This window comes from Ochotona princeps, chromosome 14 (genome assembly GCF_030435755.1).
Source record: "Ochotona princeps isolate mOchPri1 chromosome 14, mOchPri1.hap1, whole genome shotgun sequence".
In the NCBI taxonomy this organism is placed as follows: domain Eukaryota; kingdom Metazoa; phylum Chordata; class Mammalia; order Lagomorpha; family Ochotonidae; genus Ochotona; species Ochotona princeps.
This window is the reverse complement of record NC_080845.1, coordinates 23,265,930-23,284,620: the sequence shown is the minus strand read 5'-3', so window position 1 is coordinate 23,284,620 and position 18,691 is coordinate 23,265,930. Positions and strand designations below refer to the sequence as shown.

The 18,691-nt window shown below is 38.8% G+C and overlaps 1 protein-coding gene across 8 annotated transcripts in view; it reads left to right on the top strand.

The window, feature by feature from the left end:
• Positions 1-18,691, top strand: part of FKTN (fukutin) — a 93,760-nt gene that overhangs the window by 24,358 nt on the left and 50,711 nt on the right. For 4 of the 8 annotated variants that reach the window (XM_058672991.1, XM_058672990.1, XM_058672992.1 and 1 more), the window contains exons 8-9: positions 871-998; positions 11,974-12,071. In XM_058672991.1, the coding sequence (XP_058528974.1) occupies positions 871-998; positions 11,974-12,071 (226 nt within the window). Of the gene's footprint in view, positions 1-870; positions 999-3,473; positions 3,952-11,973; positions 12,517-18,691 lie in introns of those variants that run through there. The other 4 variants (XR_009246679.1, XR_009246680.1, XM_058672989.1 and 1 more) reach the window with 4 other exon arrangements.

The following is an 18,691-nucleotide window of genomic DNA, read 5'->3' as shown; positions in this document are numbered from 1 at the left end:
TGACTCATAACATGCATTTTCTATGAATTTTTAGAAGATCCCTTATATATATATAGAATCAAAGTTTTTTGCACCAAAGTAAGCATATATTTAAAGATTTTGTTCATTTTTATATACCTACGGGCACAGTGAAAAACACAGAGAGACAGGCACATACACATATGAGAGAGAAACAGATCTATCAAGCAGTTACTTCCTGTATGTCCACGGAAGCCTGAGCTAGGCCAGGCCCATCCCAGAAACTGAAAACTCCTGGCCTACAGATGTCAAGGACCAAAGTGCCTGAGCCGTCACCTGCTACCTCCACAGGTGCCAAGTAGAAACTGACTTGGCCGCAGAGGCAGGAGTTGAACCCCAGCACTGAGAAAGCAGATGTGCCACCCATTAGCCTACCTCACTGTGCAGCAACACCCGCCCCTTGTTTTTTATTCCACTTCTCATGAACTTTCTAAGTGTGTTTGTATTTAACCTAATGACCCATGCTGTGCATGTGATGATGTGTAACACAGTGGAAGTACTTAGTAGTGGTAATGAGAGGCTTATTTCCTAATATTTTTGCTTGCTTGTTAAAGGAGTCATTTAGAGTCCTTTCCTGATTCAGTAGGAAAGAGACTCTGGAATGATGTTTCTACTTTCTCTGTAGAGTTAAAAACTACCACAGGTCCCTGACTGAGGTATCGTGAAGAGGCAGCATTGTTTTGTATGCATTTAAGAAACTAAATGATAGCATGCTGCCCAATTTCAGAAGTGCTCCAACTTGAAAAATGTGCAGCTTTGAATTGATACTCTACCCATGCAAAAGAGGACCTTTTTCTCTCTAAAAAGAAGTTAAATGTGCTTCATTCTGTAAAGGTCTTGTCTTCCTCCTAGGTAGAAGACAGCTTGGAACTATCCTTCCAGGGAAAAGAGGATATAAAACTTGACATTTTTTTCTTCTATGAAGAGACTGATCATATATGGAATGGAGGCACCCAGGCCAAAACGGGGAAAAAATTTAAGTATGTATTAGATAAATACTTATAAAAGGAGCTGTAGATATAATTTTAAAAGGTAGAGATAAGAAAGTAACTGCAAATGGAAAACAAACAGTAAACAAACCTTAAAGGCTCCATTATTTTCTACTACTTTCCCAGCTCACCTGTAGAATCCATTTATGCTCCTGAGGTAAGAACTCTCTGTGAAGAGGAAGTGTCCAAGTGTCCCTGGGTGTAGCAACTCAAGGAGTCATGATTAAAGCCCCTAAGTCATCAGAAAGAGAACACTCTAACGAAAAACATAGAGAATAAGCCCAGCACCCGTGGTAGCTTGATAATGATATGGAAGTGGATTATCCATATAGATAAGAAGATTGTCAAGGCGATTGATACGAAGACAGTCAAGGTGAAGTTTAAGTGAAGAAATGGGTCCATTCAAATGGATCTGCAAGCTTTAATAAAGACTGGAGGCTAATCCACAGCGGTTAGTTAGCCAAATATCAGACGATGTCCCCTGTGACATGTGTCACTGTGTTATGTGCTACTGAGAAAAGAAAACACTGCCAGTTAAAGTTGTAGCACATAATTCACGGATGAGAGAATTAAGGAAAAGGTGTCGTAACTGATGAGATGCAGTGATTTAGATTTACATTGTTAAGTTGAAGGTTTTTCTGCTTGCTTGATTATGGTTCCTTGAATGCTGTCATAGTTAAACTCTTGGGTAGGAAAAGTCAAAATGATATCAAAGAAACTATCCTTTATGACATCATTGGCCTGCATTAGTTCTAACATTAATGGCATCGTTTTTAAAATATGGGCATAGCATTGTCTGGCACTTTTCTGAGCGTTTTGCATAATAACCCATCAAATTCTCACATCAACCTTAGGAGATAGATGTCCTGTTAGACTGAGAACGTAAGTATTATTTGTTCAGTCACCCTGCAACTAAGTGAAGGAGTGAGACAGACAGATTGTATCTCTGATACACCTTACCATATGAAGCATCAGTGCTACCAATTATTAAGTTATCAGCACTGAGGGGGGTTATTACTTATCGATGTTTTTATTGCTAATGTGATTATTGACGTTAGTGTCAGTAATAGGAGAGTCATGTCAATAGTGACAAATTTACCTCTCCACCTGGCTGAGATTAGAGCTTCTATCAGTAGACAGAGAACAAGACACCTTGTTCGCAAAGGAGAGTATTCTGGAAATACAAAAGGGATTCAAAGTTCAGACCGGTTTCCCCTGGGTACTCCAACACCTAACGAGGGTTTTGTCATCTTTACCTAAAGGCAGGGAATCTTTTTGTACAGTTGAACTTGTTCTGGAGGTTTGAAAATAATCCCCAATCTTTTTTCATAGGCTCATAGTATCCCCAAATTTATATTGATCCCATAATATATTCTTGAAACTTTTAGTAATTGCAAAATTATTTTGCCTTATCACAACAAACTCCTCTGTGCTGCCTAACCTCTCATTGTAAGACACTTAGAACTTAGTGAGGGGTCTGTGCCGTAGGAAGTGAGCAGAACTTCCAGCACTAGCATCCCATGCGGGTGCCGGTTCAGGTTCCAGCTGCTCTACTTCTACTCCAGCTCCCTGCCTGCGTGCCTGGGAGAGCAGCAGAAAGGCTCTAGTCCTTGGGCTCCTGCGCCCATGTAGGAGACCTGGAGAAAGCTCCTGGCTCCTGGCTCCTGGCTCTGGGCTTCAGCCGGGCCTAGCACTTTGAAGAGTAAACCAGTGGATGAAAGATCTCTCTCTCTGCCTCTCCCTTTCTATAACTCCGACTTTCAAATAAATAAATAAATCTTAAAAAGAGAAACTGTTAAGCTAATGAATGTAATTGATAGTTACTGAAACTAGGTTAAAGTATTTTACCTCAGTAAATACTTAGTAATGTACCCTCTGCTACAGTTAATTCAAAGTATGATAGAGAAACCAAATTTAATGTATAACTTAGAGTCTGTTTCTAAAAGACCATAAAGCATTGGGGAGGGGCAGGGGAAATCCCAGAGCTTATTGAACTATATCATAAAATAATAATAATAATGATAATAATAATATAACACTATAACAATTACAAGTGTTGAGTCAGTATGCTTGTTTCTTAATCCCTGCTCCACATTTTACCAGCTGTATTGCCTTGGACAAGTTAACCTCTAAGTGCCCAAGGTTCTTCACTTGTAACATTGAAATAGTGACAGAAATTACTGCATAGAGTAGTATTAAGCATTGAGTTAATATAGAAAAAGAGCTTGGAAGAGTGCCAAGGTTTACTGAGTAATCACTAGCTACTGCTTTTAACTGCACTGCAGTAGTAGTCACAGTAGTAAACTGTCTCTTGTTAGTCTTCTGAGAAATGCATGTATTAGAAATCAGCATTTTGGTTGTATCAGTGTTAATCTTAGCTTATTTAAGAATATCACCTTATTTCTGAGAGAGAGAATTTCTAGAGCTAGTATTAGAATCCTTCTGTTCTTGGTTTTTCTCTCTAAGGTGTAAATTTTTCTTCTCACTGACGTGAAACTTGGCAAACCTCAAAAGAACTGTTCATTTACAACCTCTCCATTTCTGCATGAAAAAAGCATTTTTCGTGCTGCTCTTTATAGTAGCAGCCTTCGCGAAGTGTGAAGTGTTCTAATGTTTTCACAAGAGAAATGAGCAGTGATAGAACTGCCTGGACAGATGGTGTGAGTCCCAGATTCTCTGTCATTTTATTGTGACCTTGAAAGGCAGAAGAAAGAACAGGAGATGGCAGTTAGAGTTGCTTCTTTGGAGGATTCTCCCAGCCAAATGTCATTTTCATCCTTTTCAAGCACTATTCTCCTTAAAGAAATTAATATTTTTAACACTACTTTCCAGAGGGGAAAAAGAACCCCAAAACCTTAAGAGTGAGTCCAAGAGACTTTTTATAATATTTAATTTTTCCATATGCAGCTCATTCTGAGAATGAATATAGAATGCTTATCATTTTTAAGAAGCTAAAGAAGAATACAAGATGGAAGAAGCGAGGTTTTTCTCTTCCCAAAGCTTACTCTTCATGCCTGTGGAATGATGTCTTTGATCCTAATATTTAATAAGAATTTTAATATTAGCAACAACAATGAACACAGATGTACCAGGGTAACTCTAGGTGTGATGTGTTGTGATAAGTACCTTATGTATATGATCTCAGCTAGTCCTCATAGTACCTCTGTGGGGTAGGTATTATCATCCCCAATTAAATATGAGGAGAAGTGAAGTAACTTACTCAAACTCAGTAGCTGGGGTTAAGATTTAACCCCACATGCATTTGACTTTTAAGCCCTAGTGCTTTCTGCCTAGAACTAGCAGATTAGGTGCATTAATATATGTAATGCCCTTGGCACAGTGCTTGGCACATTCTAAGCTCTACAAGCATTGGCTTTTGTCGCTGTTTCCATATCGTTATTACTAGTGTGCTACTGTAGCAGCACAAAGCTTAGTACCTAAACTGCTAAACTGAAGCAATTCTCTGGACAAGATTTTTTTTAATTGCAGCCTTGGTCCTCAGTCTTTTTTTTTTTTTTAAGATGTATTTGATTTTATTGGAAAGGCAGATTTACAGAAAGAAGGAGAGACAGGGAGAAAGATCATCCGTCTACTGGTTCATTCCCCAAGTGGCTGCAGTGGGTAGAGTTGAGCTGACCTGAAGCCATGAGCCAGGAGCTTCTTCTAGGTCTCCCACATGATTGCAGCGGCGCAAGGCTTTGGGCCATCCTCTACTGCCTTCCCAGGCCACAGCAGAGTACTGGATGGGAAGTGGAGCAGCAGGGACATGACCTGCACCCACACGGAATCCTGGGCCACACAAAGCGAGCATTTAACCACTAGGCCATCATGCCAGGCCCAGTCTTCAGTCTTTCACTCCTTCACCTAAAGCCTTTTACTGAGACCCAAATTACATTTTTTATCATTATCTGCATTTTATAGCTGTTTTTGATCTCCAAAATTCAAATTATCATTAATAAAGAGTGATTGCCTTTTCAATAAAATAAATAAATCTTTAAAAATAAATAAACAAAAAGTAATGAGTATATTAATTTTTTAGGATGTAGACTTTATTCCATAGCTTCCTAGTTTCTAAAGATGCTGCCTCAGTTTCTTTGGGTAAATTTTTCCCTTCCTATTTGAATCAGCTGATAAGATTTCAGGCCAAAAGTCTAGGAGGAGTTAGTAATAGTTAATCTTTGTTTAAATAATTACTATGTGGTAGGCACTGTGCCAGGCTTCTATTTGTACTTTTTTATCTAACATTTACAAAAAAATTTTCTAAAGATTTTACGCTCATTGACTTCATTTTATGAATGAGGAAATTGAGGTGCTGCTAAGGCTTAGGTGTGTGTCTCGCTTCAGAGCCCATGGTCTTTTTTCCTTGTGCATTCTTATTAAGAGAACAGATTTTATGCATTTCATGGACAGTTCCAAGCAATCACACTTCCTTACTTTCAATTCCCGCCTCCAAATCTCTCCCTCGCTTCCTTGTTTTCAACAGTAGTTGCACAGATATAATTTTTATCCACTCTATAGTCCCAGGCTTAATTTGCCACTATCCAGCAAGTAAAAGTAAAAACAGCACATTTCCACTGGAATTTAAATACAGGCTAAAAATGATAATCATATCCCAAAGTGAGTATTTCATCCCTATACTATATATGTTCTGTATTAGCTGCCACATATAGAGAAAGCATAGAATATTGAAAACTTCTTCCCAGGCCTGGCACGGTGGCCTAGTGGCTAAAGTCCTCACCTTGAACATGCCGGGATCCCATATGGGCGCTGGTTCTAATCCCGGCAGCTCCACTTCCCATCCAGCTCCCTGCTCGTGGCCTGGGAAAGCAGTCGAGGACGGCCCAAGGCCTTGGGACCCTGCACCCGCGTTGGAGACCTGGAAGAGGTTCCTGGTTCCCGGCTTCGGATTGGCACAGCACCAGCCGTTGTGCTCACTTGGGGAGTGAATCAGCAGATGGGAGATCTTCCTCTCTGTCTCTCCTCCTCTCTGTGTATCTAACTTTGTAATAAAAATAAGTAAATCTTTAAAAAAAAAAAAAAAGAAAATTCATCAGTTTCCCATTATTGTCTCTTTCCTGTTCTGAGGTTTAATCCAGGTTATCACATTGCATTTGGAAACTTGATTTTTGTCCAAGATTTTAAGCATGTCAATAGCAAAGCTTGATTATTCTACAACCTTGCATCTTCAGGTTCTGCCGCTCGAGGACCCTGAGTTGCTTCTCTTTTGAAGCCAATACCTAGTGCCTCTTTCTGGAGACAATCCTTCTTTCTAATTAGTTTCCATGTGGGTTTTTTTTTTTTTCCCTTTACCTCTCTCCTGCTTCAAAGGAGTACTTTTGTTGATTTGTCTATTTTTTTCTAAGTGATAGAAAGATTCAAGTAGGTTTGAGCCCTACAAGTGGCACTAGGTTGATGACTTGATCCATGTTTGGAAAATTAAAACCATAAAGTTAAGTCGCTCTGCTTTTAATTGCTCTGCTGCTTCACAGGTCGTTAAAGACTAGGGTTAGTTGTTGAATCTTCAGTCCCTGTCAACCGTGTAGATTAACAGTATGCTCCTTTGTTGTTATAGCTGTGTAGAGTAACAGTATGCTCCTTTGTTGTTACAGCTCTCAGCAAACACATTTGTCTCTTCAGTTCCTACAGCTGTGAAGCTAAAAAGGCAAATTTGAATCATTTCTCTGAGTTTTATTTTCTTAAACATTGACTTTTCTAAGTATGATCTCATATTTCCTGTTCTTTGTGCTTTCATATTTTACATATATAACCGTATAGTTTACATATATAAACATGTAGTTTATATCTAAGGTCTCCTTAATTATACCTCCAAAGTTCTGTGAGTAACAGGTGCAAGATTGAGGGAATGGCTTTGAATTCGTGTTATATGGTAATTATATACTTAGGCACTTAATTATATAACATGCTTTTTAAAGAGAAGATTGCCTGAGACTGCATTAGCAGCTTTCTTGTAAGTAAATAAATTATATTTTTTAAAACTGCCATATATATTTGTTGTATGAACTTCATTCTACAAGAAATTACATAATTAGTATTGGAAGAGAAATAAAAAGAAGTTTCCACTAAAAAAACTTGTGTACAGATTTTTTGTACTTATTAATTTTTAATAATATAGGCTTTTTAAAGATATATTATCTTTTTATTGGAAAGTCAGAGATACAGAGAGGAAGAGAGACAAAGAGAAAGATCTTCTATCCACTGTTTCACTCCCCAAGTGACTGCAACAGCCGGAGCTGTGCCGATCCGGAGCCCGGAGTCAGGAGCCTCTTCTGGGTCTCCCACACAGGTGCAGGGTCCCAAGGCTTTGAACTGTCCTTGACTGCTTTCCCAGGCCACAAGCAGGGAGCTGGATGGGAAGTGGAGCTGCTGGGATTAGAACCGGCACCTATATGGAATACTGGTGCTTGTAGGTAGAGGATTAACCAGTTGATGGATAACACTGGCCACACCCCAAGGATTTTATTCTTTTTGTGGCTAATATATCCCATAATATATGTGTTGTGTGTGTGTGAGTATACACACATATATAGATATCACATTTTGTTTATCCTGTCATTGGTTGGTGGAAATCTGGGTTGATTACACCAGATTTTTGTAGTTGAGCTGCTGTAAACACCAGGGCTATAAGTAGCTTCGTATGCTGATTTTGTTTTCTTTGGGTATATTCTCAGGAGCAGCATGGCTGGGTCATATCGGAGATCTATTTTCAAACTTCTAAGGAATCTCCATACTGTCCTCAAATTTTCCTTCACACAATAGAGATCAGAAACCAATTCAGTAATAGTTTCCAAGAGCTGAGGAGAAATAAGTGACAGTTTATGATCTCCTATACAGATCAAACTAGCATTCCAGAGGCCAGTGCTGTGCATGGCCAGTTATGCTGCTGCCTGCTAATGTACCTAGGAAAGCAGCTGGGATGGCCTGAATCCTTGGGCACCCACCTGGGAGACTTGGAAGTGGCTCCTGGTTTTGGCAGGACCGATTCTGGCTATTGCAGCTGTTTGGGGATTCAGCCAGCAGAGAGGTGATCTCTCTCCCCATTCTGTGTGTATGGGTCCCTCTCTCTGTAGCTCTACCTTTCAAATAAATAAATCTTAAAAAGAAAAAAGGCAGCATTCAAAAGTAAGGTCAAAATGAAAATGTGATCAAGAGTAAAAAGGTGTGTGCTTTACCCATCCATATTTGAAGGCTTATTAAAGAACTCAGAAGGAAAAACATGAAATACAAAATAGTGGTGAACAGAAAAATCTGTAAAATATGTCAGTGAATTTGTTGCCATTGTCTGCTAAATAAATAAATAGCAATTAGCTGAAGTTATTGAAGAGATCAAAAAAGGAGAAGGAAAACTTTGGCAGTAAGTAGGGGAGGAAGTATTATGTCAGTTTTGAAGGAATAATTATGCTCATTATTAAATTATTAATTAAATTATTAAGTTACATTATACCTCATGTTTAGGAAGAGGGTAGAGACTCTACATAAATTTAATCTTTTATAGAAAATGTTACAGAGAAGTGTGTTAAAAAATAAACGATGACTGTAGCAAATAATACCTGAAACTTCCGAACAAGCAGGCAGAGAAAAAGGGAACGTATAAATCTTAATCAATTCAAAGAAAAGCAAGAAAATTGGAGGGTGAGAGTCAAAGAAGAATGGTCACTTGAAAGCACGTGAAAATAATCACAAAAACTCTTAAGCCTTGTTACAGGTCAAGTGCCTCTGCTTCCACTCCAAGTTCCCTGTAACGCACACGCCGGGAGCCAGCAAACAGTGCCTCCGGTGTGTGTTCCTGACACTGGGAGACCTGGAGGAAGTTACAGTGGCTCTTGTCTTCAGCCTGGCCCAATCCCAGCTATTGCAGGAATTGGGGGAATGAATAAGCAGATGGAAGCTCGCTCTGCTTTCCTTCCCCAGCCTTCAAGTAAATATAGATTTTATTTTTTAAGAAAAAGGGAACAGGGCCAGTTAGTAGACTGGATTAAAAAACAAAACCCATCTATTTATTGTCTAGAAGAGACACACTTCACCAACAAAAATCAGCGGAAACTATATCACATGGGTTTTGTTGTTTTCTGTTGGTTTCATCTCTTCAAAACACTTTCTTCTGATTAAATCATTCAATGACTCGTAGATCATGCAGTGGCATCATTTTCTTCAAGAAGGCTCTTGATTTTCATTTCTTCAGCTACACGTTAGTCATTTAGTAGCACGTTATTTAACTTCATGGTGTTGTTAATTTCTTTTTTCTCCCTGATGTTGATTTTGTTTTATGGCTTTTCATTTAAGGGGGTTTATAGTAGCTGTGTAATGGAGACTATCATATCTAGTAACATGTCATTTAACTTCATGGCATTGTAAATTTCTATTTTTCTTTCTATTGTTGATTTTGTATTATGACTTTTCATTTAAGGGGATGTACAGTAGCTGTGAAATGGAGACTAACATCCAGATGTGAGGATACAATGTATTATGCATTTCTACTTCCAGACAAAGATGGACTTACATTGAAACTGTTTACTATATCTTGACAATAGGATGCTGGACTCTCTGCCATTGTCCATGCCCACAATGATGGACATATGACTGTGTATAAAGAACTGTATTTTTGTAATGATATAGAGGAACTAGGTTGGGGGAGGGGATAAGAGAAATGCCAGGAGCTTATGGAACTGTATCATAAAATGATAATAATAAAATGTAAAAAAAAAGGAAACAAGGTCAGTTATAATTGAAATATCTCAGATAACCTAGCTGTTAATAATAAACAGCGTTTCTTAAGGTTAGTGAATGAGCTTTCTGCTCATTTAGGAATTATGCTCACTGTGCAACTCAATTGATGAAATTACTTAATCCTTCCACCACCAAGTAGATTTGTAGATTTTTAGATTATTTGTAAAGGGGAAAAACTGTACCTTAACTCTTAGTTCCAACTACTTTAATTAACTCCTAGTTTGAAAATAAAATGAACTAGAAGTGGTTTGAAATGGAAAAATAATGGAAGGAATTTTGTGATATTGAAAACCCTGAAATTTATATTCTGATTTAAGTTTGCTTCTGTTTCAATGTAAATCTGTTCATATTTCTGATCCTGTCCTAGGACCTGGCAGCACAAACTGCTTAGCCACAGTTAATCATAGCTCTGAAAGCCAAGGTCGCATAGCTGACCCGTGGTGCACTTAGGTCTGTCATTATCTACTGGCAACCTGGACCGACTGCTTGGCCTATGCTGTTGCTCATTCCAACCCCCTCCTTTCCAGAATCCTATTTAACATTCAGTTTTCACATTCTATGGATTGTTTATCTTTCTTCTTCTCCTTAGAAATTGCTATTTTTCTTTTCAGAAAGAATTGAGAAATAATTGGGGGAAAGGAACAAAAGAAAGCAATTTAGGAATATTTTTATTTAGGAAGAAAAACTAGCATTTGAGTTAAATTTTTTGAATTATTTTCATGTGAATATTTTTAATGTTTTGATATACTCATAAAATCCTCCATCGTTCAAGATACCGCTTCGTAAAATGTGTGGTGTTCCTGTACCCTGGATCTGCCGTTTTTCTCTTTTAGCTCTTGTGATGAGATTATACAGGCTTTTGCTTAAGAGGGAGTTGTTTCCTAACCTCTGTGACTAGTTTAGGGTTCCAATCTCAGTTTAACTTTCATGTGTCCCCTTGATGGAATAGAACAGGTGGACATACTGCTGACCAGCATCTCATTGGGGAAAGTAGGGGCTGGTAATGGAGGAGAATGTCTGATGACAAAATAAATAGTTCCATGAATATGAGTATGCAGAATAAAATTGGAACCAGCAGGTGGTAGGGCTAATCTGTATCTTATTTCTTTCTTAGCCATGGGATTTGCCGTTGCTATGTTTTCACAGAAGCCAGCTAGGATTGTCTGTTAACTGCCAGCACCCATTGGTTTGAGTCAAAAACACTTGTTCCTTTCTTTAGAATTTGTTCAGCCTCTCATTTTCTGTTCATTTGGTCATCAAACATGCTGTTGGCAGGCAGAATACTTAATGTGAGAACTGACCTTGCCTTGGAGAACATCACAATTAGTTCCTTTTTCTACAATATGATTGCATTTTTGAAATGTGGCTTTCAGTGTTTCCTCAGTTCCCTGGTACTTTAAGTTCCTGTAATATCTTCTATTTCCATTTCAGACTTTGCTACTGAAAATTCTTCCATGTTGTGACCAAAAAAAAAAAAAAAAAAAAACTCAACGGGAAAAAAAACACTTTAGAAATGGTTTGAAATATAAATTTAAACAAACTTGTTAATTTTAACCATTTTTGTAATATGTAAAATTTAATTCACTTGATCCAAAGTACCTTCAAGACATGTTTTATTTCATTTTTCAAACCCATTAATTAACACAGTTCTCCAATAAATATATTAAATTAACTATAACCAGTAATACTTGGACTGGTTTAAGGATATTCTTTAGCATTTGTTTGAGATGAAAATTAGGATTCTGTAAGCTGTAGAATCCAGAGAAAGCCTAGCAATGTAATATACAGTCATGCTGTATTGTATCCTTGGGAAATTTCAGGTTGTCAGTAAAATGATGATAGTTTTCCTCTATCTTTTGGCAGTGTTTTGCTATGACAGTATTTCTTCCAGAAGTTCAAAAGCTAAGTTTTCATTTCCTAGCTTGTATCTGTTCCGTCTGTAAACCAATCACTGTAAATGACTAAACACAGACTTGTGTGTTTTTGAACTGTCTCTTGAGCCTAGAAGTGATATTAACCTCTGCTCATTCTGTGGCCTGGGACTAGGGAAGGGAAATTAGGATGCTGTTAACATTAGAAGATGAAAAGAATGCTGAACTTTAGCTATCCTCCAAGTTGAGTAGTAGAAAAGTTCTGCCCTTAGCCAGGAATTGACCTGCTCTGAATTCAAAATTCAGTGGGAAAGCCTGACCTCTCCACATTGCCACCATTCTGCTTGCAGGTACTTGTTTCCCAAGTTCACACTCTGTTGGACTGAGTTTGCAGATATGAAAGTCCGCGTGCCCTGTGAAACCATCGAATACATCGAAGCCAACTATGGTAAGACCTGGAGGATTCCGGTAAAGACTTGGGATTGGAAGAACTCTCCACCCAATGTACAGCCTAATGGAATCTGGCCTATTTCCGAGTGGGATGAGGTCATCCAGTTATACTGAGATACTAAGAATTTCCATCTTGAAATACAGGTGTATAACTGTTTGAAAATATTTGTCAAACATAAGTTGGAGCCAAAGCAAAAATTACATTTGAAGACACAGAGAATCCTCACTCCCTAGCCATTTGATTTAATGCTTGCATTCAGTGGTTGGTCAGGAGGTGCCTAGTAAGATGATGCTAGGTTATGGTTGAGAAGCCAATGTGAGAAAACAGATGCCTGCCTCTTTTTCCCTCATTATGATAAAATTTGCAGTTTTCCTTTGAGGGAAATATCCCTTCCCTTTGAAGAACTCAAGTAGAATATGCTGTGTTCCTTCCAGAGTTTTACACATGTTAAAAGATTTTTAGAGACTGGATTAATGCTCAAATGATTGGATATTTGGCAATATTCAGAAAAGTTGGTAACAGGTTCATTGTACAAGCAATTGCAGGTGGAAGTTGATTTAGAACCCAGAGCATTATTCTGCAACGGAAGATGAGAGCTTATTTCTGGCCTTCCTTGTCAAATAAATTCCCATATCCTTACTCCTTTCATATTCAAAGTCAGAGAAAAGTTTTGTTTGTGTGATGTGTAAGTTTCAGCTGCATGAGAAAGTATTTCCTCTGACTTCTGATAGCACTTCCTAACAAAGTACTCAAATGGAACCACTAGGTATGATTTGGAAAGACTGCTGACTTCATAAAATGTGTACTCTTTATTTTATTCTTGCTACTCTGAATTTTATAAACCATGTACTCATAATTTGATTTTAACACTAATAGAAGTACCTCTCATTTATCTGAGTGTCTTCTTCATTGCATTTGTTTATCAGTCACAACTCTGAATCTTCAATTTATGACTCTTAGGGTATGTATACTGCCTGTTCCTTGTTTTTTTTCAAGTACTACGACAAGGTCCCCAGAATGAAGGTAAATGCTTACCTGGCTTTTACTCTCCACCCTGAATCATGGTGCACGTGTCCCTGTGTGGTTGTTTAATCTGTTGACTATTTTCCACGTTATCAAGCACTGTCAGTGGAACCCTGCAGTTGTCCGTACATGTCTGAGTGGTTGGAGATGGCCCTCTTCTCCCTGATCTTCACTACTTCCTTGAATGAAGGAGGAAAAGGGAAATGCAAGCACAATAAGCCCTGCTTCATCTGGGAACAGAATTTGGGTCTTACATGTTATCTCTTCTGCTTAGGACTACTCTAAAATCAGAGAATGGTAGGAGTCTCAGAAATGGAAATTAAAATGTCTTAGGAAAAAAGGCTGACAGTTTCTTGCAAACAAAGTTAGGGAAAGTAACTTACAACCACCTTTCCCTCATAATGTTAAAAACAACATCAGTGCCATAGCATAGTAGGCTGTCTCCACTTCCGGCCCCAGCATCTTCTCATGGGCACTGGTTTGAGTCCCATCTCCCTGCTTATGGCCTGGAAAAGCAGCAAAGGATGGTTGGATTCCTGCACCCATGTGGGAGACCCAGAAGAAGTTCCTTTCTCCTGGCTTTGGATTGGGTTAGCCATCGCAGCCATCTGGGGAGTGAACCAGCAGATGGAAGACCTGTATCTCCCCTCTGTCTCTGGCCTTCAAATTAAAAAAAAAAAAAAAAAAAAAAAAGTAAAAATAAATCTTAAAAAAATAACAGCATGAAAACTTTCTTTGATGTGATAGCTAACAGCACTCTTAGGATCTGTTCTTTTTGCAGAATCATGGGATGTTTTTGCAGTGACATATGCAGATTTTTCAAAGACCTTAATAGCTTTTTCAACAAGCTTTTTGCAGAGTGATAGGTCATCAAAGTCAGCTTTTTTTCCTAGAAAAACATCTCACAAAATATATACCCATACTCTAAAGAGGTGGCCCTATTAAAAAAAGAAATGTACAATTTTTTTTAAAATTCAAAAACACTATAATCATTTCTTGGGCAAAGTTTTCCCTATTTGGTAAGAACCATCATTTCTGCCCTTTTAAAATTGGGAATCTCATTCTTTTGCAGGAGATCTTATTCACCTGTTTGGTTATTTTTCTTCAGTTTGTCCCTACAGTACAAGGGTCTTAGAGTGTTCAAAATTCAAAACAGTGGAACTTTCATATTCTTTGCTATATAAACCACTGGCTGCTAAAATACCCTCTTGTTCTCCTGGTTTCACAGGCATTAGCTCTTGGTTTCATCCCAATTTGGGTGAATGAAAGCCTTTCTCCAGATTCTGAAGACCCAGATTGGCAGAAGTCATCATTCAGCCATACTTAGCTGTACTGCCTCATCTATTCTTAGCTGTTGTACTCTGCAGAGTAACCTGGGACCTTCGGTTAGGCTTATCCACTTTAATATATCTTCATAGGACTTTTTTTTTCTGAGTGCTTTGACAGTCGTTCTATTCATCTGACCACTCTCAAGTCTAGTTTGCCTGGCTTACCTGGAGAAGACATCTTGATGGGTAGATGGGTACCATGGACATCTGCAGAGAAAGCCTACCAAGCAAGGTCTTTTCTTAATTGATACCAGGTAGCCACTCGGTCCTGTTTGCAGTGGGCACCTGGCCTTCTCTCTTTTGTTGCAGCTACTGACATTTGGTCCCTGGAGTGAAACCACAGTCCCTCAAAAGGAGTCTCAGAACAACTGGGCAGTGGAATAACAGGTTTCGTTGGTGATGCCCTGACTGCAAAGCCTGAAGTACAACCACTAGGTGGCAGAGTGTCTGCCAGCATCCCCTGAAACAAGTTAACACTTCTGAAAATCATGTAGTTCTTGAATCTTAAAGCTGGAAGGAGTCTTAGTGCAATATTTATTTTAACCCTCTCATTTTATAACTAAACATATCAGTCTAGAAATGAGTAATCTGAAAAAAAAAAAGAGCTCTGAACTTAAGCCCCAGGCATGGCACGACTCAAGTGCAGTGTCCATTTCCTTGCTTTCCAGCACAGCATCTTTAACTTTGATGAGTTGCTTGACAAAGAAGCCATCCAGTGCCTTAAGGAGACTTGGTTGTAGGGGGTCTCAACCATCTGCTCTTACTATCTTTTTCCGTACAAGTTAAGAACTCAAGATGACAAAGGGTCAAGGAAGAATGCTTCCATCTTGGCCAAAATGTGTAGGCTACTTTCATACCTCTGTCTCCATAAAATAAAGCAGCTTCCACCGAGACACACCTCTTTGATGCTCCAGTAGTCTGCTTTTACTACTTTCCCCTTGTATTTACCCAGGGAACCATCTGCACAGATTTGCTAAACAGCTGTTTCTGAAGAGCCCCACACCATACTAAACCATACTAAAGCAAGATTTCATGAGGCTCCTTAAAGCCCATTCCTTCCTGGGGATCGTTATCTCTTTTTTTTTTTAAAGATCCATTTATTTTCATTACAAAGTCAGATATACAGAGGAGGAGAGACAGAGAGAAAGATCTTCCATCCGATGATTCACTCCCCAAGTGACAGCAACGGCCAGTACTGCGCTGATCCAAAGCCAGGAGCTGGGTCTCCCACATGGGTGCAGAGTCCCAAAGCTTTGGGCCGTCCTTGACTGCCCTCCCAGGCCACAAGCAGGGAGCTAGATGGGAAGTGGAGCTGCCGGGACTAGAACAGGCATCCATATGGGATCCTGGTGAAGGACTTTAGCCACTAGGCCACCGTGCCAGGCCCTCGTTATCTCTTAGTAGAGGTCCTATTTCCATGTTTGTTTTCTTTCTTCTTCTCTCTGTTTTTAATATGTTTGTTTATTTGTAAGAAAGAATGATAGGTAAAGAGAAAAAAAAATAAATTCCCCATCTACTGTTTCCTCCCCAAGTAGCCCCAGCAGCTAGAACTAAGCCAGGCCAAAGCCAGGGGCCAGGAACATCTCCTGGTCTCCCACTCACCTTCTGGTGAGTGATGGATTCTTAATACTTGCACTGTCCAGGAAGAAGCTGGATCAGAGCAGAACAACTAGAACTTAAACCAGAACTCCAGTATGGGAGGTCAGTGCCGTAAGCAGCAGCTTAATCCACTGCACCGCACTGCCAACTCCTGCATGTTTTCTTATAAATTGTCTTCCAGTGAAATTTGTAGAAACTGAACCAGGACAACTGCCTTACTCAGAAGTCTTCTTGACTGAGTTTGCTAGAGAAAAGAAAGCATTTTGTCAAGCACTAAAGTTAAGATAGTGGGATTTTTGAATTCAGGAACATTAGAACTTGTGTTTTCATTTTCAATGTGTTGGTCAAGTTCTCCTAGATTTGTAGAGGGAAATAATGTGGAATACTTATTTTCATTTGGTTATGCTAATGAAGTGTCCGAGATAATTAAGAAAAAGAAAATTACTCATTTCTGGGGCAGGCGTTTAGCACAGCAGTGCGGATGGCACGTGGGACTCCCACATCCGTATCAGAGTGCCTGCTGAACTCCTGATAGCTAACGTGTGGCCTGGGGGAACGCAGGTGATGGCGCAGTGGGTGAGTCCCTGCCACCCACACGGAGACCCGGGTTGTGTCCAGCCTTGCCTACATTATCGGCTGCAGCTATTTTAGAAGTGATGCAGGAAATGGGAGATATTTTCTCTCTTGTTTATCACCTTTCAAGTAAATAAAAATAAGAAAACAACTTATGAAGAAAATACTCATTTCTGTTTTCACCCCGTAAATTTATGTTTCTGTCTAGCTAGACTAGAAATCACAAGAGCATGTGATACTACTGCAGTATTCTTATTCCACATCAGACTGATATCCAAATTATAATATGTAACTTAACCCAATTCGATAGTGATACCTTTTGTACAAGATTAATGCTTACAATAGGCAAGTATAAATTTTGATGTGAAATCTCCTTTTCTGCCTTATCAAAATGGCTACCTTGGATATCCACCTCTTATCCCACCTAACCAAGCCTAAAACAGATTCTGTAGGAACCCATTAGCCAACCAACATGCTGTAAACTTATTATACCTCTCACAGAAGAGTAGAAGAGAATATAAGAATTAGAAGTACTGTATCTTGTATAAAATGAGACTTATACAGTGTTTTAAAAGATGTTATGGCCTTCTGATGAAGCATGTGTTGTCGATAGAAATGATATCTAGCTGTTTGTGTGTTCCTTTGACTTCATAGTTAAAAAATATGTGTATGAGTTTTCTGAGGAGAATCATATTTTCAACATGCATACATTTTAGTGTGTGCTGACCAGTGTATTATTTGATTTGTATCTTCACGTACAGATGGTTTACAGTACTACTGACCATACTTTTACGATAATTTTGATCAGAATTTCTAATATATAATCAAGTTTGGGACTAAATAAAGTTTTCTATTCTCTTGAGAGACTTTGTGTTTATTTTTAAAACTCAGAGTTCAAGTAACAACCACTGATTTAAATAACATTCAGTTATAGTCAGATACAACAGTAAACTTACTGGGAGTGTAATACTGCGGAATTCAAGAACTGGAACTCTGGAAGACTGTCTGCAGACACTTGGACGTGAGAAGGTTCTCAGTGGTAAAGCCTGTCAGCCAAAGACCAGCAGGAAAACATCTGCAGTTAAACAAAATGAAATGTGTTAGCTCATCGCAGCAAGAGGAAATACCCTTCTGCCTGGACTTGTAATGTGTGTCAGGAAGAAAGAACTAGAAAGGTCTTTAATAGATTTTGAGCTAATAGAATTTTGAAGAGTAACTGTGATGATGATGGAATTCCATAGGACATTAATTAAAAGATTGGATTCATCAAAATCCAGTGTATCTGGAAAAAAAAATCACATCATGACCAGTATGGTTTATGTCAGATATTCAGGAGTTCAGTCTGAAATCTGTCATTGTTAGTGCACCAGGTCAACAACTTAAAGAAGCAAATCACACGATCATATCAGTAGCCGCAAAAAAGGGTTGGCAAACGCTATGATGGACCGTGTCGACCAGGGGACTCTCCAGAGCAACTGCAATGTGCTTGGAGTGACAAGAGGGCAGGAGTGCAGAACTGTTGAATTATCGGAACCACTTGGGCAAGACCCTCGGAGCGTGCCACACATCTGGGACCTGGGGTGGGTGGGAGTCTGGACGGGGCTTCTCCTTTAAAATCTGCTTTTACATCAGGTTTATTAAGGAAATAATACGGAACTAATTGTCTTACCCATCTTCCTGTAGAGCTTGAACCTTTTTACCCTAATTATGTCAAGATTGTCAAAAAAAAAAAAAAAAAGGAGTTGGCAAAATGTCGCTCCCATTGATGTTCTTTTAAAAAACTCATTTAAAAATAGAAGGGAACTACTTCAGTTTGATAAAGAACATCTCCCGAAACTATATGTATTAATAGTGGAAGAGTGCGTGTTTTCTCTAAGTCTGGGAGCAAGGTAAGAGGCACTCATTCCTTTTATTCAACCTACTTGAAGTTTTAGACTCTGCAGTAAGGCCAAAAATAAGTAAGTAAATGAAGACAGCTGGGGGGAAAAAAATAAATGAAACTCTTGTTATTTGCAGATCAGATTGTTGCCAGCATTAACAAAACTAAGGAATTCATTTTGAATGCATACAAACAGAAAATTCATGGAGCTAATG